Below are 22751 nucleotides of genomic sequence, written 5' to 3'. Positions count from 1 at the left end.
CCACTATCTCTACTCCACCTACCACCTTCACTACTCCCCTCATCACCATCTCTACTCCACCTACCACCCTCACTACTCCACCCACCACCATATCTACCCCACCCTCCATTATCACTACTCCATCCACCAACCTCACTATTCCACCCACCACCATATCTACTCCATCCTCCATTATCACTACTCCATCCACCACCCTCACTACTCCACCCACCACCATATCTACTCCATCCTCCATTATCACTACTCCATCCACCACCCTCACTACTCCACCCACCACTATCAGTACTCCACCCACCACTATCACTACTCCACCCACCACCATCACTACTTCACCCACCACTTTCAGTACTCCACCCATTGAAGGAACCTCTGTGAGGCAGGTAAACATCACGGAGGCCTTCCTTAACGTTTCTGGAGAAACCCTGAGTGTTGAAATGGAGGTTACCTCTTCCCCGGATTTATACGAGAACCAAACAATGGACGAGGTGCCTCACTGCAATCTGGAATTAGTGTGGGAATATTATCCTTCCAGCTATGTCTTGAAAGAGCATGTGGGATGGGACGAAGTACCTGACATTCCTCTGGGTACAGAGTTGGATTTGACTTCAGATACGCCGCCAATTAGTGGCGGCTTATCTGAAGCTCACTCGTAACTCGGATTTTGGCTTGCAACTTAAAGTAAAAAATCGACCGAGCGACAACTCGTAACTTGGAAAACTCGTAAGTTGGGCACTCATAAGTGAAGGTACCACCGTACAGTACACTACTGTATAAACATTTAAAAATATACTAAAAATGTTATAAATGGTGCGAAGGTGACATTAAAACAATATCAAAGATGGTTGACACAAACCCACTACAATTATAGTATGCTCCTCACTTAGTGACGATTCGTTTTCCAATGTAGTCTTAGGAACAGAACTCCATCATTAAGTGAGGAGAGGCTGTATACTGTATAACAGATAATGTACATTTCAAATACTATAATATACACCAAGTACAGTGGAACCTCAAATATCGAACTTTCTTCGTTCCAGACGGCTGTTCGAGTGCCATTACCGAACGAATTTATTCCCATCAGGAATAATGTAGTTTAGATTAGTTCATTTCAGACCCTCAAAAATACACTTACAAAAGCACTTACAAAATACACTTACATTATATAATTGGTTGAGTTGGGAGCAGTTCGATATTTGAGGTTCCACTGTAATTTCAGTGCATGCATACCAGTACATGTATATTATATAGATAAATGAGTTAGGTTATTTTCCCCATCTTTGTAACCTGATATCATTCCTTTAAGAATATTCATTACTTTACATTTTTGTAGTATCCCTTACCTGTAAATGATTTCGGCTAACATCCATGGCAGTGACAAAAAAGAAAGTGTCCTTAGGATCTTCAATCTCAAACTGCTTTCCTTCAATGTGGTCAAGGATATCAATCAATATGCGGCTTATGGGCCCCCCTGAAATTTTTTAATTTTTCAAAATGAGAAAGTAAATCAAGGCCTGCAGCGTTCTTAAGATACATACGAGATGCTATCAGAAAGTTCCCAGACTGATGAAAAAAAAAAGGCTTACCTAATTACCTAATTAAAGTTGTCTCTTTCGAAGTACTCTCCTTAGGAGGCTATCTACTGACCCCAGCACCTCTACCATTTCTCAAAACATTTCTGTAACTTTTCTTTCCTAATGACATTTAGCACAGCATACGATTCTGCTTGAATCTCCTCCACATCATTAAAAATGCTGTCTGTTAAGTTTTTTTTTTTTTTTTATTATCACACCGGCCGATTCCCACCAAGGCAGGGTGGCCCGAAAAAGAAAAACTTTCACCATCATTCACTCCATCACTGTCTTGCCAGAAGGGTGCTTTACACTACAGTTTTTAAACTGCAACATTAACACCCCTCCTTCAGAGTGCAGGCACTGTACTTCCCATCTCCAGGACTCAAGTCCGGCCTGCCGGTTTCCCTGAATCCCTTCATAAATGTTACTTTGCTCACACTCCAACAGCACGTCAAGTATTAAAAACCATTTGTCTCCATTCACTCCTATCAAACACGCTCACGCATGCCTGCTGGAAGTCCAAGCCCCTCGCACACAAAACCTCCTTTACCCCCTCCCTCCAACCCTTCCTAGGCCGACCCCTACCCCGCCTTCCTTCCACTACAGACTGATACACTCTTGAAGTCATTCTGTTTCGCTCCATTCTCTCTACATGTCCGAACCACCTCAACAACCCTTCCTCAGCCCTCTGGACAACAGTTTTGGTAATCCCGCACCTCCTCCTAACTTCCAAACTACGAATTCTCTGCATTATATTCACACCACACATTGCCCTCAGACATGACATCTCCACTGCCTCCAGCCTTCTCCTCGCTGCAACATTCATCACCCACGCTTCACACCCATATAAGAGCGTTGGTAAAACTATACTCTCATACATTCCCCTCTTTGCCTCCAAGGACAAAGTTCTTTGTTTCCACAGACTCCTAAGTGCACCACTCACTCTTTTTCCCTCATCAATTCTATGATTCACCTCATCTTTCATAGACCCATCCGCTGACACGTCCACTCCCAAATATCTGAATACGTTCACCTCCTCCATACTCTCTCCCTCCAATCTGATATTCAATCTTTCATCACCTAATCTTTTTGTTATCCTCATAACCTTACTCTTTCCTGTATTCACCTTTAATTTTCTTCTTTTGCACACCCTACCAAATTCATCCACCAATCTCTGCAACTTCTCTTCAGAATCTCCCAAGAGCACAGTGTCATCAGCAAAGAGCAGCTGTGACAACTCCCACTTTGTGTGTGATTCTTTATCTTTTAACTCCACGCCTCTTGCCAAAACCCTCGCATTTACTTCTCTTACAACCCCATCTATAAATATATTAAACAACCACGGTGACATCACACATCCTTGTCTAAGGCCTACTTTTACTGGGAAAAAATTTCCCTCTTTCCTACATACTCTAACTTGAGCCTCACTATCCTCGTAAAAACTCTTCACTGCTTTCAGTAACCTACCTCCTACACCATACACTTGCAACATCTGCCATTTTTAATTTATAAAGTCACTGGTTAGCAGAATCTCTCTCTCTCCCCTAGATACCCAAGTGTTACAGACATGTCTGTTCATCTATTAGGGAGGCAGTACACTGTGTAACTGGTGGTGATATTACTACACTATACACACACCCTCACTACCCTCCAACACAACTCAATATTTCAACAGCCAAAATATACAACCACATTTCTGACAACGTTACACATCACTACTCTCCACAACACACTGCTATCCTTCTGCAGGAAGCTCTGGAAATATGACACCCAAAATTACTTTTTTTTACCACACTGGCTGTCTCCCACCAAGGTAGGGTGACCAAAAAAAGAAACACTTTCACCATCATTTACTCATCACTTTCTTGCCAGAGACGTGCCAATACTACAGTGTAGATGCACTGTAGTATCCAGATATACAGGGACTGAACACAGAATATCACAGGGCTTAAAAATATCTTTAACCCTTTGACTGTCGCAACCCCCAATCCTGAGGTGTCTCCTGGTGTCGCAAAATTTAAAAAAAAAAAAAAATTATTTTTTCTTATGAAATGATAGAGAATCTTTTCCCGATTGTAATGACACCAAAAAAACGAAATTTGATGGAAAACTGACGGAATTATGCTCTCGCGAAGTTAGCGACCTCGGCGCTGTTTACAAATCGGCGATTTCGCCCACTTTGAGCCCTATTTTCGGCTAATTCCATTGTTCCAGTCGCCCAAACTCATAGCTATTTCTTTAGAACTTCATTTTTTCTATCGATTGAGTACAAGAAACTGCCCATTTACTGATTTCAACTACCTAATAATGTGGTCAGAAATTTGCAATTTGGCCAATTTCACGAAAACTAAAAAATATGACAATTTCAAAATAAGGTCCAGAATGAACAATGCAGGCTCTAAAATAACGTTTTCTTTGTTCATCAGTCACGTCTCCAGGCCCCTCTGATATTACTCTTGCTTTCTATTTTGAATTTTTATTCAAACAAAAAATATTAGACTTACTATTATGCAGACTACTGCAATGCTGTAATAACTGTATAAATAACATCAACCCATTCATGACTGCATATTAGAATGGCTAGTTGGACATTTATTGGAAAATGGCATCATTTGTTTACTTTTGAACATTGGCAAAAATCAAACATTTCCCCTACTTTGAGCTCCATTTCTAGGTTCTTTTTATAGTAAAATCAATCAAAAACACCACTATTTCTGTAATATGTTTTCCATTCTATCAAATGAGACCAAGAAAACGAGAATACAACCATAAATACTATACGAAAATAGACCACAAAGTCGGCATTTTAATTAAAAAAAACGGTCGGAGTTTTTTTTTTCTCATTATGCACTGCGTGCTCCAGGATTTTTTTTATATGGTGCACACTGACCACACAGACCCATTCTCTCACATGTGGGCCTACCAGCTTTCTCCTGCTTGATTTGAAGCCGCTAGAATTTATGAGTATATATACGTCAAACACGGCACCTCGTAAAACGTATATATATGGCCGCGACAGTCAAAGGGTTAAAGATTTATTCTGATTTCCTGCATTTCTCCAGTAACACATTTTAATGGACGAGAATACTTACGTTCTCGGCAGTGTATAGTAAGCAAGAAATAGTATGTGGCTAGACATGGTTGGATTCCAAGACTTTTAAACTCGGCAATGACTTGAAGACTGAGCTGTTTAGCTTGCCGCCATGTAGCCACTTGACTAAGTGCTTCCAGAGTGCAATTAAGGGTTCCCAAGTTTGGGCTAACACCTGATTCTGCCATGGATGTTAACAGTTCCTGAAAAAGTAATTAAGAAATTAATAACTATAGATATAACTATAGATGTACTGTCTAAGGGCAATGTGTGGTGTAAATATTATGCAGAAAATTCGGAGTGTGGAAATTAGGAGAAGGTGTGGAGTTAATAAAAGTATTAGTCAGAGGGCTGAAGAGGGGTTGTTGAGGTGGTTTGGTCATTTAGAGAGAATGGATCAAAGTAGAATGACATGGAGAGCATTTAAATCTGTAGGAGAAGGAAGACGGGGTAGGGGTCATCCTCGAAAAGGTTGGAAGGAAGGGGTAAGGGAGGTTTAGTGGGCGAGGGGCTTGGACTTCCAGCAGGCATGCGTGAGCGTGTTCGATAGGAGTGAATGGAGACGAATGGTATTTGGGACCTGACGATCTGTTGGAGTGTGAGCAGGGTAATATTTAGTGAAGGGATTCAGGGAAACCGGTTATTTTTATATAGCCAGACTTGAGTCCTGGAAATGGGAAGCACAATGCCTGCACTCTAAAGGAGGGGTTTTGGGATATTGGCAGTTTGGAGGGATATGTTGTGTATCTTTATACGTATATGCTTCTAAACTGTTGTGTTCTGAGCACCTCTGCAAAAACAGTGATTATGTATGAGTGAGGTAAAAGTGTTGAATGATGATGAAAGTATTTTCTTTTTGGGGATTTTCTTTCTTTTTGGGTCACCCTGCCTCGGTGGGAGACGGCTGACTTGTTGACAAAAAAAAAAAAAAAAAATTCTCCATGGGGAAGTGGAAAAGATTCCTTCCTCCGTAAGCCATGCTTGTCATAAGAGCCGACTAAAATGTCGGGAGTAAGGGGCTAGTAACAACTTCTCCTGTATAAATTACTAAAATTAAAAAAAAAAAAAAAACTTTCATTTTTCTTTTAAGGTCACCCTGCCTCTGTCCTTTTCTACATCATAAAAAATGGAATCCTATGCCAATTGTTTTCTACATACTGCTATTTCTGTTCATTTAGTCACACTTGTTATTTCAGAAATATTATCATTAACTCCAATGATCTAACTTTCTTTCATGCTCTGTCATTGCAAGTACAGTAACTAAGACATAAGAGAAAAATTTACATCCTACATAACTTCTGTGATGTTCCAACATATGGAGCAGTACAATAGCTAACTGTAGCAACAATGATGGAATCTTTTTAGTTACTATACTCTCAAGACAATTAGAATTGACTGCTCTATATGATGAATTAAATTAGCATTCTATATAATCAAGGTGTTTCAGCATTTTGCCATAGGAAAAACAATAGCTTGGATAGGGTAATAAAATACACCTACCATCCGACTTACGACCTGCTCAACATACGACGACTCGACTTACGACCGTGTTTTTTATGCCAAATTTCTGGGAAATAAACAAGTGTTTGTGTTGTACACAGTGTTTTTCCTAAACCTTACAGTACAAAATACAGTACTAACAGCATAAAAAGGAAAGTAAAACATGAAATACCAAAATAAAACAATAAAATAAAGTCATTACAAAAATGTTATGTTGATATTCAGTAGTAAAGTTCGATTTATGTCCATTTCGACTTACGACCGGTTTCTCGGAACCAAACTCAGTCGTAAGTCAGATGGTAAGTGTATATTTATAATGCTTATGAAATAATACCACCAAGCTCACTCTGTGCACAAACACAAAGCAGCTGAAATATAGGAGATATAATCAAACTTTCCTTTACTGCATAACCACCCTGTAGAATCCAAATGAAATAAGTCACTTTGTCAACTTTATTTTTGGAGGAAGAGGGGTTATCATAGGTAATTTACCCATTTTACTAAGTAAGACAAGTGAAATCATACAAAACTTGTGTAACCATATTTGTGTAAGGCGAACCTAAATAAACTTGATTACTTAGCTATTAGCACAGGTGGGTCCAGGTATTCTTCCCTTGATAAACTACTCAAAAGTCCCCTACTTGGATATATGTACTTTATAAGAATAAAGAACTATTATTATTATAGTCAAGGGGCAACTACTAAACTGGGACAGGTATTACAGCACCTGGGAAATGGGAGGCAATCAAATCTGATCCAATACCTTAGATCAAGACAATCTCCTTCAAGGACAGATTCAAAGAGATTAACCTACAATTTTCCTACTGAATACTCTACTAACTATATGTACAAATGAAATCTACCGTAAGCTTCTGAACACAACTTTTATGCAATGGTGGCCTGGTCATTCAGGATGTTTGTGCAAGCCGCATTCTGATTTTTAAGCCCAGCTGATCAGGAGTTGTATGAGAGCTCTTGAAGTTCCTTCTTGAGACAGACAGTGATATATTGTAGTCAGCCATGTACCTAAGAGGGTACCAAAGAGTCCTGGACATTCTTTTTCTTATTGATTTATCTTTTAGTGAACATTTGTATCCTTGCTTTTCAGTGGGATATTTTGTGCCATTAACCATGTCTCTCATTCTTGTAAGAGGTTACTGAAGTTCACAGATTTTAAGCCTGTTCTTCAAGTATTTTCTAATGCATTGCTACATGTTCCAAGGTATCCCAAATATGGGGGACTTATGGCCAAGAACATAAAGTAATTAATGTGATTTAACATATGATTCAATGTACAGTGAGCACAAAATACTGACCTTCACTAGTTGCCAACGAAGGTCAAAAGAGTCTCGCAGAAACGAGGCAACCCGGATGAGAGAATTATAGGTTCCTGCATCCAAAGGAATATTCTTCTCCTTGCATTCCTGATATAATTGCCAGGCTCTGTCAACCTAGAGAAATTATCACTAATTAACAAAATATGATATGGTATTACCAAATTTCATATTTAATTTACATTACATACAAAATTTTACATATTTTATTACTGCACCCCTAACAAGCCAAGCATATGGTCTTCCCCTCAGGAAAAACAAAAGACAATAATGTCATAAAACTAGCACAACACCTACCAGTTGTAATTTACATATATTTAAATACAAAAATAACCTGCACATAGGAGAAAAAAAGCTTTATGACAATGTTTTGGTCCAACTTGGACCATTAACTAATCAAGTCAAACTAACACAAAAAGGTGTGTAGTTTCAGTCACAGGTTGTTACTAAAGATACCAGTACATTTCTATACATCACTCTCTCTCTTAACCCTTCAACTGTCCAAACGTAGATCTACGTTCATGTACGTAGTGTTCCGACCTTATTTTTTTACATTTGAAAGCATGTAAAAAAAAAAAAGTAGATCTACGTTCGGAGCGCTATGCACGTGAACATAGATCTACGTTTGGACAGTTTAAGGGTTAATATGTAGGGAAGTTTTTATTGCATTTATGGATTCAGAAAAGGCATATGATAGAGTGGATAGAGGAGCAATGTGGCAGATGTTGCAAGTATATGGAATATGTGGTAAGTTATTAAATGCTGTAAAGAGTTTTTATGAGGATAGTGAGGCTCAGGTTAGGGTGTGTAGAAGAGAGGGAGAATACTTCCCGGTAAAAGTAGGTCTTAGACAGGGATGTGTAATGTCACCATGGTTGTTTAATATATTTATAGATGGGGTTGTAAAGGAAGTAAATGCTAGGGTGTTCGGGAGAGGGGTGGGATTAAATTTTGGGGAATCAAATTCAAAATGGGAATTGACACAGTTACTTTTTGCTGATGATACTGTGCTTATGGGAGATTCTAAAGAAAAATTGCAAAGGTTAGTGGATGAGTTTGGGAATGTGTGTAAAGGTAGAAAGTTGAAAGTGAACAGAGAAAAGAGTAAGGTGATGAGGGTATCAAATGATTTAGATAAAGAAAAATTGGATATCAAATTGGGGAGGAGAAGTATGGAAGAAGTGAATGTTTTCAGATACTTGGGAGTTGACGTGTCGGTGGATGGATTTATGAAGGATGAGGTTAATCATAGAATTGATGAGGGAAAAAAGGTGAGTGGTGCGTTGAGGTATATGTGGAGTCAAAAAACGTTATCTATGGAGGCAAAGAAGGGAATGTATGAAAGTATAGTAGTACCAACACTCTTATATGGGTGTGAAGCTTGGGTGGTAAATGCAGCAGCGAGGAGACGGTTGGAGGCAGTGGAGATGTCCTGTTTAAGGGCAATGTGTGGTGTAAATATTATGCAGAAAATTCGGAGTGTGGAAATTAGGAAAAGGTGTGGAGTTAATAAAAGTATTAGTCAGAGGGCAGAAGAGGGGTTGTTGAGGTGGTTTGGTCATTTAGAGAGAATGGATCAAAGTGGAATGACATGGAAAGCATATAAATCTATAGGGGAAGGAAGGCGGGGTAGGGGTCGTCCTCGAAAGGGTTGGAGAGAGGGGCTAAAGGAGGTTTTGTGGGCAAGGGGCTTGGACTTCCAGCAAGCGTGTGTGAGCGTGTTAGGTAGGAGTGAATGGAGACAAATGGTACTTGGGACCTGACGATCTGTTGGAGTGTGAGCAGGGTAATATTTAGTGAAGGGATTCAGGGAAACCGGTTATTTTCATATAGTCGGACTTGAGTCCTGGAAATGGGAAGTACAATGCCTGCACTTTAAAGGAGGGGTTTGGGATATTGGCAGTTTGGAGGGATATGTTGTGTATCTTTATATGTGTATGCTTCTAAACTGTTGTATTCTGAGCATCTCTGCAAAAACAGTGATAATGTGCGAGTGTGGTGAAAGTGTTGAATGATGATGAAAGTATTTTCTTTTTGGGGATTTTCTTTCTTTTTTGGGTCACCCTGGCTCGGTGGGAGACGGCCGACTTGTTGAGAGAAAAACAAAAAAAAAAAAAAATGTTTTGCATCTGCAGCTTCAATAAAGGTAAGTCTATAGAATGTTTTTATTTATATATGTGCAAGCATTCTTCTTTCTACAGCATACCTGGTAATACTGAGCCATGCCACGGATCAGAGCACCATATGCTGCAGATCCCTTGGTGCTTAAAGATTTAAATAATTCTTCAGCAAGTCCATTATCTCTGAAAAAAAAATTATTTACTCATCAGTTATACATAGTGATTCCAATAGTTTATGTTTGACATGAATGTATATATGAATTTTCTTTGCTATATAACGAAATACGTTAATATTTTGATATAAGATAGCATCACCACATAGATGTTTTCAAGAAGTGCAAAATCAACATTAAGAAAACTGAAAGATTAAGCCATTTAAAGCATGCAGGGTACTGTACTGTGTAGTGTTGGGGCATTGGCCTCATCAGAGACATAAGAATATTTTACTCAATAAGTATATACTAATATACTAATTCAGGTCAAGCCAGAGAAGTAGAATAGTAATAATGATCATGGGAAAGTAGTAAACCCCCTTCCAGGGTTAAAGGAATAAAGAAAAGACTAGAATAGACAATCACTACACTGTGCCTATGTATATTTCTCAGTGGTTGCATCATGAAAAATTTCCAGCCAATGCTTCACACAGTCTTATAAAAAAAAATTAAAGATACCAAACATATGTGACAGGCTGACATGAACAGATGGAATTAGATTTTTTTTTCCAAACTGGCCATTTTACACCAATGTTGGAGAATTGGCTGGAGAATACTTCATGATGCAACCATTAAGATATAAGATAGGTAGACACATGGTTAAACATAGCTGAAGCAAAACTGTTCATGATTATTGGCATTAGGAATTTTTTTTTTTCAACACAGGTTGTCTCCCACTAAGGCAGAGTGACTAGAAAAAGAAGAAAACCTTATTAAAGCTTTTCTTCTTTTTACATTTAGTAATATTAGGAAGTCACACTCACAAATTTTAACAGCATCAACAAGTTTGTCAACTGTTATTTTTAATCCCCAAAGGATGGAATGGAGATGTGGTTCAGAAGGTCGTATGAGCTATAATGTCCATGCACTTTTGACAGAGCAGTTATTGAATAAGTGGTGATGAATGCATTTCCTTTTTTGACAAGAAATAGCAGAGGTGTTAAAAATATATATATGTACTCATGTAGTCACATGGAAAAGCTGAGGTGGTTCAGACATGTAGAAAGGATGGAACAAAATAGAATGACTTTGAAAGTGTATAAATCTGTAGTGGAGGGAAGGTGGAGTAGAGGTCAGCCTAGGAAAGGTTGGAGGCAGGGGGTAAAGGAGGTTTTGTGTGTGAGGGGCTTGGACTCCCATCAAGCATGTGTGAGCATGTTAGATAGGAGGGAATGGAGACAAATGTTTTTTAGGAATTAACGTGCTGTCGGAGTGTGAGCAAGGTAACATTTATGAAGGGATTCAGGGAAACCAGCAGGCAGGACTTGAGTCCTGAAGATGGGAAGTATGTACAGTGCCTGCACTCTGAAGGAGGTGTTAATGTTGCAATTTTATAACTGTAGTGTAAGTATGCCTCTGGCAAGACAGTAATGGGGTGAATGATGATAAAAGTTTTTCTTTTTCAGGTCAATCTGCCTTAGTGGGAAACAGCCAATGCGTTAATAAAAAAAAAATTGAAAAGTCCATAAAAAAATTACAGACACCAGGGGATTATCATTACACAGTGGTACCCTGACTTATGAGTTTAATTCATTCCGTGACCGAACTTGTAACTCAATTTGCTCATACATCAAATCAATTTTCCTCATTGAAATTATAACTGAAATGCCATTAATCCATTCCAGCCTCCAAAAAACCACCCCATTTTTTTGTTACAGGTTTTTAAATAAGAAAAATGTATTTATAAATAAGAAATGGTTTTTGCCTTTCTTGCAAGGTCCCAGCAATATTTTATAAATGCTGGAGTGTATAAGAAACATAAGAAACATAAGAAAGGAGGAACACTGCAGCAGGCCTGTTGGCCCATACTAGGCAGGTCCTTTACAATTCATCCCACTAACAAACATTTGACCAACCCAATTTTCAATGCCACCCAAGAAACAAGCTCCGATGTGCAAGTCCCTCTCAAATCCAACCCCTCCCACTCATGTACTTATCCAACCTAAATTTGAAACTACCCAAAGTCCTAGCCTCAATAACCCAACTAGGTAGACTGTTCCACTCATCAACTACCCTATTTCCAAACCAATACTTTCCTATGTCCTTTCTAAATCTAAACTTATCTAATTTAAATCCATTACTGCGGGTTCTCTCTTGGAGAGATATCCTCAAGACCTTGTTAATATCCCCTTTATTAATACCTATCTTCCACTTATACACTTCGATCAGGTCTCCCCTCATTCTTCGTCTAACAAGTGAATGTAACTTAAGAGTCTTCAATCTTTCTTCATAAGGAAGATTTCTAATGATATGTATTAATTTAGTCATCCTACGCTGAATGTTTTCTAACGAATTTATGTCCATTCTGTAATATGGAGACCAGAATTGAGCTGCATAATCTAGGTGAGGCCTTACTAATGATGTATAAAGCTGCAGTATGACCTCTGGACTTCGGTTGCTTACACTTCTTGATATAAATCCCAGTAATCTATTTGCCTTATTATGTATGCTTAGGCATTGCTGTCTTGGTTTAAGGTTGCTGCTTACCATAACCCTCCTTGAAGCACGGTGTAAAATATTTGATGATCGTGCACTGCCTTGGCTTTATTTTTCACTGTTGCACATAAACATGTCTGTCTATCTGTTTCTGTCTGTTTATCTGTTTGTTTCTGTCTATTTGTCTGTCTGTCTGTCTAGCTCTGTCTATGTTTATCTCTGTCTCTGCTTATCTGTCTTTCTGTCTGCCTGTGTTTCTGTCTTCCTGTCTCTCTACTTGTCTCTCTGTCTCAGAGAGAGAGCTGCTCATGAACCAACAGGTATTACACCTGATGCAGAGTCGTCACATCTGATTCCTGAGCAAGTGAAAATGTGTATTACATGTACTTGCCAGTCATGCTTATTATGCCTTATATCTACAAGCACAGTATAGCACTTTGTCTGGATTTTTGGGGTTATCCTAGGTAATTTACACTATAACTATTTATGTGTACCTGTGTGACAGAGAGATAGAGAGACAGATAGAGACACAGATAGATACAGACAGATGGAAGGAGATAGAGACAGCCAAAGCAAATCAGCCTGCCAGCCAGCCGCAGGCGAGCCGGCCAGCCAGCCAGCCGACCAGCCAGCCGACCAGCCAGCTGGCCACCCAACCAGCCGGCCTGCCGAACATGTATTACATATGTTCCAGAATTGTTACTCTTTACTTAGGGCATAGATTATAGAACATTCTGGCAGGATGACACTACCAGTAGTATCAAAATTGAAAGGATGTTACACATTGGTTATTATCAAGGTTTTTGATATTTCCTCGGTATCTCCTGTGAGTGGCGGTGTATCTGAAGCATGCTTGTAACTCAGATTCTGGCTCACAACTCAATGCAAAAGATCAACCAAGCAACAGCTCGTAACTCGGAAAACTCATAAGTTGGGGCACTCATAAGTCAAGGTACCACTGTATAGTACATATACAGTGGACCCCCGGTTAACGATTTTAATCCGTGCAAGAGGGGTAATTGTTATGCGAAATAATCGTTATGTGAATGAATTTTCCCCATAAGAAATAATGGAAATAAAATTAATCCGTGCAAGACACCCAAAAGTATGAAAAAAATTTTTTTTTACCACATGAAATGTTAATTTTAATACACACAAACTGAAAAAGGCATGCACACTTACATGACACTTACTTTTATTGAAGATCTGGTGATGATTGATGGGATGGGAGGAGGGGAGAGCATTATCTTCTTACTGTTTAGAAGGGGAATCCCCTTCCATTAGGACTTGAGGTAGCAAGTCCTTTTCTGGGGTTACTTCCCTTCTTCTTTTAATGCCACTAGGGCCAGCTTCAGAGTCACTGGACTTCTTTCGCACAACATATCTGTCCATAGTGGCCTGTACCTCTCGTTCCTTTATGACTTGCCTAAAGTGTTTCACAACATTGTCAGTGTAATAATCACCAGCACGGCTTGCAATAGCTGTGTGAGGGTGATTTTCATCCATGAAGGTTTGCACTTCAAGCCACTTTGCACAGATTTCCTTTATCTTTGTAGTAGGCAACTTCTTCAATTTCTCTCTCCCCTCCTCTGAACCAGTTTCCCCAGGTCTGGCCTCTTGCTCTTGAAGTTGATCTATCAGCTCATCAGTGGTTAGTTCTTCATTGTCCTCCTCCACCAACTCTTCCACATCCTCCCCACTAACCTCCAACCCCAAGGACTTTCTCAATGCCACAATGGATTCCTCAACTGGCATAATCCTCTCAGGGTTAGCCTCAAACCCTTCAAAATCCCTTTTGTCTACACATTCTGGCCACAGTTTCTTCCAAGCAGAGTTCAAGGTCCTCTTAGTCACTTCCTCCCAAGCCTTACCTATAAGGTTTACACAATTGAGGATATTAAAGTGATCTCTCCAAAACTCTCTTAGAGTCAGTTCAGTTTCTGAGGTCATTACAAAGCACCTTTCAAACAGAGCTTTTGTGTACAGTTTCTTGAAGTTGGAAATAACCTGCTGGTCCATGGGCTGCAGGAGAGGAGTGGTATTAGGAGGCAAAAACTTCACCTTAATGAAGCTCATGTCCCCATAAAGTCGCTCTGCCACGTCTGTAGGATGACCAGGGGCATTGTCTAACACCAGGAGGCACTTAAGTTCTAATTTCTTTTCAGTTAGGTAATCTTTCACATTGGGGGCAAATGCATGGTGTAACCAGTTATAGAAAAATTCCCTAGTGACCCATGCCTTACTGTTTGCCCTCCACAGCACACACAAATTATCCTTGAGGACATTCTTTTGCCTGAACGCTCTGGGAGTTTCAGAGTGATACACTAATAAAGGCTTCACTTTGCAATCACCAGTAGCATTGGCACACATGAGAAGAGTAAGCCTGTCTTTCATAGGCTTATGTCCTGGGAGTGCCTTTTCCTCCTGAGTAATGTAGGTCCTGCTTGGCATTTTCTTCCAGAACAGGCCTGTTTCATCACAATTAAACACTTGTTCAGGTTTCAGTCCTTCAGTTTCTATGTACTCCTTGAATTCCTGCACATATTTTTCAGCCGCTTTGTGGTCCGAACTGGCAGCCTCACCATGCCTTATCACACTATGGATGCCACTACGCTTCTTAAATCTCTCAAACCAACCTTTGCTGGCCTTAAATTCACTCACATCATCACTAGTTGCAGGCAGTTTTTTAATTAAATCGTCATGCAACTTCCTAGCCTTTTCACATATGATCGCTTGAGAGACGCTATCTCCTGCTATCTGTTTTTCATTTATCCACACCAATAAGAGTCTCTCAACATCTTCCATCACTTGCGATCTTTGTTTCGAAAACACAGTTAAACCTTTGGCAAGAACAGCTTCCTTGATTGTCTTTCTGGTGCCCACAATAGTAGCGATGGTTGATTGGGGTTTCTTGTACAGCTTGACTAGGTTGGCTATACGCACTCCACTTTCATACTTATCAATGATCTCTTTCTTCATTTCAATGGTAATTCTCACCCTTATTGGTGTAGGGTTGGCACTAGAAGCTTTCTTGGGGCCCATGGTCACTTATTTTCCCGAAACAGCACCGAAAACACTGTAATAATACGAAATATTCCGAGTGTATGCTTGGATGTTACCGCGGAGGCTGGCTGGTAAACAATGGCACGGGCGGCACATGTGAGGCTGGCTGAGGGCGCACATTGGACGCGTCTCGGACGAAAATCGGTGAGCGGGTTTTTAATCGGTATGCACGGCAAAAATTTTGCGATTAAAGTAAGCGGTATGCGAAAAAATCGCTATGTGATGCCATCGTTATGCGGGGGTCCACTGTATTACTATAGTACAGTGAGCAGTATGCAGATCATAATGCCAACACTGAGCATAAGTAATTAAGGATTAAGGATTTTATTTCTCTGCCTAGTTTACAATGTGTAATTACAATTTTGATTTGCCAAGTACAAGGAAAGCCACTATCATACCGGGGCATTTCAGGCAGACTAAACCTAATGCTTAACAGACTACTTAATACTAGGCATATATAGGCATATGTATACTAATGGTTGCTTAAGGGGACTTTAAGCCTATCTACTATATAAGTCATTAACTACTACACGAAAGTTATCAAGGCTACATGTCACCTGTTCACCAGTCATGAATACAGTGGACTCCCATATCTGCGACGGATACGTTCCAAGACCTACCATGGATAGTAGCAAATCCTATACAGTGGTACCTTGACTTACGAGTTTAATTCATTCCATGACCTAGCTCATAACTCAATCTGCTCATATATCAAATCAATTTTCCTCATTGAAATTAATTGAAATGCCATTAATCCGTTCCAGCCCCAAAAAAAACCACCCCAATTTTTTTGTTACGGGTTTTTAAATAAGAAAAATGTGCAATTTATAAATAAGAAATTTTGTATGCTCCACCCACCACTTTCACTACTCCACCCACCACCTTTATTACTCCACCTTGCACAATCTCTACTACACCCACCACCCTCACTACTCCACCCACCACCATCTCTGCCATACCCACCACCTTCACAACTCTACCCACCACCATCTCTACTACACCCACCACCCTCACTACTCCACCCACCACCATATCCACTCCACCCACCATTATCACTACTCCATCCACCAACATTACTACTCCACCCACCACCTTCACTACTCCACCCACCACCTTCATTACTCCACGCACCACCATCATTACTGCACCCACCACCATCTCTACTGCACCCACCACCCTCACTACTCCACCCACCACCTTCACTACTCCACCCACCACCTTCACTACTCCACCCACCACCTTCACTACTCCACCCACCACCATCTCTACTGCACCCACCACCCTCACTACTCCACCCACCACCTTCACTACTCCACCCACCACCTTCACTACTCCACCCACCACCTTCACCACTCCATCCACCACCCTCACTACTCCACCCACCAACTTCACTACTCCACCCACCACCATCTCTACTATACCCACCACAATCACTACTCCAGTTTTCAGTTTAATATCTTCATTATGCACCCCATATTCATCCTGTGGGCGGTAGCCAAAAGATTACAGAGGTACATATTGGGTCCAAGGACTGGACCCCAAAGTTTTGATAGCTGAACAAGGTACAAAGGTAATGAAGTCTCACAAAATCGTAATGACACGATTGCAAACAAACCATACTACGGATGGGGATAGAACCCGCTATCAGAGAGTCTCAAAACTCCAGACCGTTGCGTTAGCCAATGGACCAGCTAGCCACAATAAGCTAGCTGGTCCAGTGGCTAATGCGACGGTCTGGAGTTTTGAGACTCTCTGATCGTGGGTTCTATCCCCGTCCGTGGTATGGTTTGTAATGAAGTCACAAGTTACAAAGGTAATACAGTGGACCCCCGGTATTCGATATTGATCTGTTCCTGAGAGCTCATCAAATACCGAAAATATCGAAAAGAGAATCAATTTTCCTCATAAGAAATAATGGAAATCAAATTAATCCGTGCAAGATACCCAAAAGTATGAAAAAAAAATTTTACTACATGAAATATTAAGTTTAATGCAATAGAATAATTACAATAACAATAAAATAATTGACACTTACCTTTAATGAAGATCTGGTGATGATTGATGGGATGGGAGGAGGGGAGAGGTGTTAGTGTTTAGAAGGGGAATCCCCTTCCATTAGGACTTGAGGTAGCAAGTCCTTTTCCGGGGTTACTTCCCTTCTTCTTTTAATGCCACTAGGACCAGCTTGAGTCACTGGATTTCTGTCGCACAACATATCTGTCTATAGTGGCCTGTACCTCCCGTTCCTTTATGACATTCCTAAAGTGTTTCACAACTTTGTCAGTGTAATAGTCACCAGCAAGGCTTGCAATAGCTGTGTTAGGGTGATTGTTATCAAAAAAGGTTTGCACTTTAAGCCACATTGCACACATTTCCTTAATCTTTGAAGTAGGCAACCTCTTCAATTTCTCTATCCCCTCCTCCGAAGCAGTTTCCTCAAGTGTGGTCTCTTGCTGTTGAAGATGATCTATCAGCTCATCAGTGGTTAGTTCTTCATTGTCCTCCTCCACCAACTCTTCCACATCCTCCCCACTAACCTCCAACCCCAAGGACTTCCCCAATGCCACAATGGATTCCTCAACTGGCATAGGATTCTCAGGGTTAGCCTCAAATCCTTCAAAATCCCTTTTGTCTACACATTCTGGCCACACTTTTTTCCAAGCAGAGTTCAAGGTCCTCTTAGTCACTCCCTCCCAAGCCATACCTATAAGGTTTATATAATTGAGGATATTAACCCCTTCAGGGTCCAAGGCCCAAATCTGAAGTGGTGCCCCAGTGTCCAAGAATTTAAAAAAAAAAAATTTGTTATTTTTTCTTATGAAATGGTAGAGAATCTTTTTGTGAAGGTAATAAAACAAAAAGTACGAAATTTGATGGAAAATTGACGAAATTATGCTCTCGCGAATTTTGATGTGTCAGCGAAATTTATGAATCGGCGATTTTGCCGACTTTGACTCCCATTTTAGGCCAATTACATTATTCCAGCTAACCAAATTCTTAGCTATTTCACTAGTATTACTTCTATTCTATCGATTGAGCACAAGAAATTGCCAAGTCAACTGTTTCAACTATAAAATAAAGTGATCGGAAATTGTTAATTTGGCCAATTTAACACAAAGTTCAAAATATTCCAATTTCAAAATAGGGTCCAGAATAAACAATGTAGGTATTCCTGGAGCTAAACTAACATTTCCTCTGTTCATTAGTTACGTTTTGAGGCTTTACAAATAAATTCCATTTTGATTTTTTATTCACATAATGAATTTTTATTCACACCAAAAAATAGAAGATTTACTGTTATGCAATATTGTAATAATTGTATAAATATCATCACCATATTTGTGAATGCATATTAGACCCACCAGCTGGTGTGTAGTAGACGTGTGAGGTCGTTTGTTTACTCTTGAATATCGGCAAAAATTTAACATTTCTGCTACTTTGAGCTCAGTTTCAAGCCATTTCCAGTGCTAAAACCAATCAAAATCATCTCTATTTCTGTAATATGTCTTCCATTCTATCAAATGAGACCAAGAAATCGCAAATACAACTATAAAAAACATACGAAAAAACACTGCAAAGTCGCTGTTTTAATCGAAAAATCATGATTTCAGTTTTCTCTCATTATACACAACGTGCTGCAGGATCTGTTTTATGTGGTGCACACATACCACATAGATGTATTCTCTCATATCTAGGCTCAAATGTACCACTCACAGTTTATCAAAGTGAGCTGAGCTCATGACGTAGATCTACGGTTTGGACCCTGAACGTAAAGCCGTAGATCTACGGGACGGACCCTCAAAGGGTTAAAGTGATCCTTCCAAAACTCTTTTAGAGTCAGTTGAGTTTCTGAGGTCACTACAAAGCACCTTTCAAACAGCTTTTGTGTACAGTTTCTTAAAGTTTGCAATGACCTGCTGGTCCATGGGCTGCAGGAGAGGAGTGGTATTAGGAGGCAAAAACTTGACCTTAATGAAGCTCATGTCCCCAGAAAGTCACTCTGCCAAGTCTGTAGGATAACCAGGAGCATTGTCTAATACCAGGAGGCACTTAAGGTCTAATTTCTCTTTAATTAGGTAATTTTTCACAGTGGGGGGCAAATGCATGGTGTAACCAGTCATAGAAAAAGTCCCTAGTGACCCATGCCTTACTGTTTGCCCTCCACATCACACACAAATTAGCCTTGAGGACACTGTTTTTCCTGAACACTCTGGGAGTTTCAGAGTGATACACTAATAAAGGCTTCACTTTGCAATCACCACTAGCATTGGCACACATTAACAGAGTAAGCCTGTCTTTCATAGGCTTATGTCCTGGGAGTGCCTTTTCCTCCTGAGTAATGTAGGTCCTGCTTGGCATTTTCTTCCAAAACAGGCCTGTTTCGTCGCAATTAAACAATTGTTCAGGTTTCAAGTCTTCACTGTTTATGTAATCCTTGAATTCCTTCACATATTTTTCAGCTGCTTTTTGGTCTGAACTGGCAGCCTCACCATGCCTTACCACACTGTGTATGCCACTACGATTCTTAAATCTTTCAAACCAACCTTTGCTGGCCTTAAATTCACTCACATCAGCACTAGTTGCAGGCAATTTCTTTACCAAATCGTCATGCAACTGCCTAGCCTTTTCACAAATGATCGCTTGAGAGATGCTATCTCCTGCTATCTGTTTTTCATTTATCCACACCAATAACAGTCTCTCAACATTTTCTAACACTTGCGGTCGCTGTTTCGTAATCACAGTTGCACCTTTTGCAAGAACAGCTTCCTTGATTGCCGTTTTCCTGGTCACTATAGTAGAGATGGTTGATTGGGGCTTATTATACAACCTGACCAGCTCCGACGCACGCACTCCACTTTCGTACTTTGCAATTAGCTCTTTCTTCATTTCAATAGTCATTAGCATCTTTTTTCTCGAAGGGTTGGCACTAGAAGCTTTCTTGGGGCCCATGGTGACTTATTTTGCAGAAAGAAGCACCAAAAACAGTGATAATATGGATAATATGGAATGTACCGAATGTATCCTTAGATGCGCGCACACTGGCTGGCTTGTAAACACTGGCACACACGGGGCAGTTCAGGCCACACATGGACACGTCTCGTACGAATCGTATCAAATACCGGGTTTTCGATCGGATACCAAGGCAAAATTTTTGCGATATGATGCATCGAATACCGGATTTATCGAATACTGATGCCATCGAATACCGGGGTCCACTGTATATCATGTATGCAAGTAAATTTGCTCCACCCACCACCATGACTACTCCACCCATCACTGTCAGTACTCCTCCCACCTTAATGTTTCTGGAAAAACTCCGAGTGTTAAAATGGAGGTTACCTCTTCCCTGAATTTATACAAGAACCAAACAAAGGATGATATGACTCACTACAATCTGGGATTAGTGTGGGAGTATTATCCTTCCAGTTATGTCTTGGAAGAGCATGTGGGATGGGATGAAGTACCTGACATTCCTCTGGGTACAGAATTGGATTTGACTTCAAATATGCTACCAACTAGTGGCAGTGTATGTGAAGCTCACTCATAACTCGGATTTTGGCTCGCAACTCAAAGCAGAAAATCAACCGAGCGATGGCTCGTAACTCAGAAAACTCATAAGTTGGGGCACTCGTAAGTCTGTAGACAGCCTGTACTGTCTGCAGACAGCCTGTACTGTCTGCACAGACAGCCCATGCTGTCTGCCAGCTTAGTTCATATTTCGCGGCACTAAGATGCTGCCCTCTGTAACCAGGCCTCTCGGTGGGCACGCGAGCCTGCCTGCCCTTGCCACGCTCTCACTCTGGCGACACCCTTCACTCAGTCAAGAACTGTCCACTCCTCTCTCCCTCGTGGGCATGGCCCTCCCGGGCCATGGGCACAACACACAAGCCTGTGTACCCACCACGACATTAACAATAAATAAAGTAAGAAGCCTCCGAAGACGTATCATTTAGCCACCCGCTTTCAGCTCTACCAAACAAACTCGTTATAAATGGTGGGAAGCGGTGGTCACAGCAGTTGTGTTTGCCTCGAGAGAGGAAGGAAGGGATGAAGTCATCTTCACTATCACCCCATGCAAGAAGCATCCGTCTCTCAACAAGTTATCCTGATGTCGTGTCTGCACGTTTGAGCATCCAGACACAGGTACAAGCAGGATCCAGCCGAAATTTGCCAAGTTTCTTCGAGAATTGCAAGTGGAGTCACAGTGACCCCACGCTACAGCGTCCCACGCTGTTTCTCAAGTCACGTGTTCAGCGTCACTTGTATGTTGCTGTTGTTGTTCAGCTCAGCACAGCTGTTTCAGCAAGCCAGAGGTGAGTTTTGTGGTGATTTCTGCGTCCAGTGTGAGTTTCTCCACGTGTTTGTGGGAGAGGAGGAAGTGGCCGTTCCTTGCCTCGCCCTGCTGTACTCTCACACCTCACCAGCCTACCATACACTACTCACCACTGCCCACTCCCTCTGCTGTGTTTTCTGCTGTTTTTAGTGTGAATTCATTGCCAGAGCTGTGTATCCGAGTGCCCGAGGCCACTCGAAGCCCCGTGGATCAGCAAGTCACGTAGATCAGCATGCCACGTGGACCCCGACACCACGTGGGTGTGGGCGATGTCACGTGGATCTACAAACCACATGAGTTACCGAGCCAGATGTCCCATTCCTTATACAGTGGACCCCCGCATAACGATCACCTCCAAATGCGACCAATTATGTAAGTGTATTTATGTAAGTGCGTTTGTAGGTGTAAGTTTGGGGGTCTGAAATTGACTAATCTACTTCACAATATTCCTTATGGGAAAAAATTCGGTCAGTACTGGCACCTGAACATACTACTGGAATGAAAAAAGTTCGTTAACCGGGGGTCCACTGTACTGTGGTCTGCTGCCTGCATCACATTGACGTCACCGACGATGCTGCCCGACTTCGTGACGTCACGATGTCTGCCTGACATCACCTCGAGATGTCTGCTGACGTCACAGTGCTGCTGACGTCACCTCACGACATCACATGATGTCACATCGAGTGTTTCTAGTAATTATTTCAGTCTTGTCGAGAAGATATATGTCGTGTGTTAATTAATTCCTCTTAGTCAGTGTTCTCACATGTTAGTGTACCGCATGTACCGCGGGTGTGTGTAGTTTCCGTGTGTCCAGTGAGGTCTGAGCCAGACCTGAGTAGCACCACTGTGCTAAGTCACCCAATGTGACCAGTGCGTTTGACAGTTATCAGTCAGCCCCTGAGCGTATGAGCCCTCTTGTACAGAAAGCTTTTATGCTCGTCGCTCGTGATGTTCTGCAGAATCGTACCTGCTACGATTCCCATCGAGATTTGTTTCACTTCACCTCCAGACCTTCAGAGTGCAGTTATATGTAGACAAACAAGTCTGGGGATGCTTAGACTAACCTCTGCTATAACTCCAACTGCCGAGA

At 41.0% G+C, this 22751-nt stretch overlaps 1 protein-coding gene across 1 annotated transcript in view; it reads right to left on the bottom strand.

Moving 5' to 3' along the window:
* LOC128700594 (small ribosomal subunit protein mS39) overlaps positions 1 to 22751 on the bottom strand; it is a 63684-nt gene that overhangs the window by 15099 nt on the left and 25834 nt on the right. Inside the window, exons 6-9 of the mRNA XM_070098917.1 lie at positions 9703 to 9799; positions 7479 to 7613; positions 4664 to 4865; positions 1341 to 1468 (exon numbers count right to left, since the gene is read on the bottom strand). Of these exons, the coding sequence (XP_069955018.1) occupies positions 1341 to 1468; positions 4664 to 4865; positions 7479 to 7613; positions 9703 to 9799 (562 nt within the window). The remainder of the gene's footprint in view (positions 1 to 1340; positions 1469 to 4663; positions 4866 to 7478; positions 7614 to 9702; positions 9800 to 22751) is intronic.

The sequence above is a fragment of the Cherax quadricarinatus genome, chromosome 65 (assembly GCF_038502225.1).
Source record: "Cherax quadricarinatus isolate ZL_2023a chromosome 65, ASM3850222v1, whole genome shotgun sequence".
Taxonomy (NCBI): domain Eukaryota; kingdom Metazoa; phylum Arthropoda; class Malacostraca; order Decapoda; family Parastacidae; genus Cherax; species Cherax quadricarinatus.
This window is presented reverse-complemented; position numbering and strand designations above follow the sequence as displayed.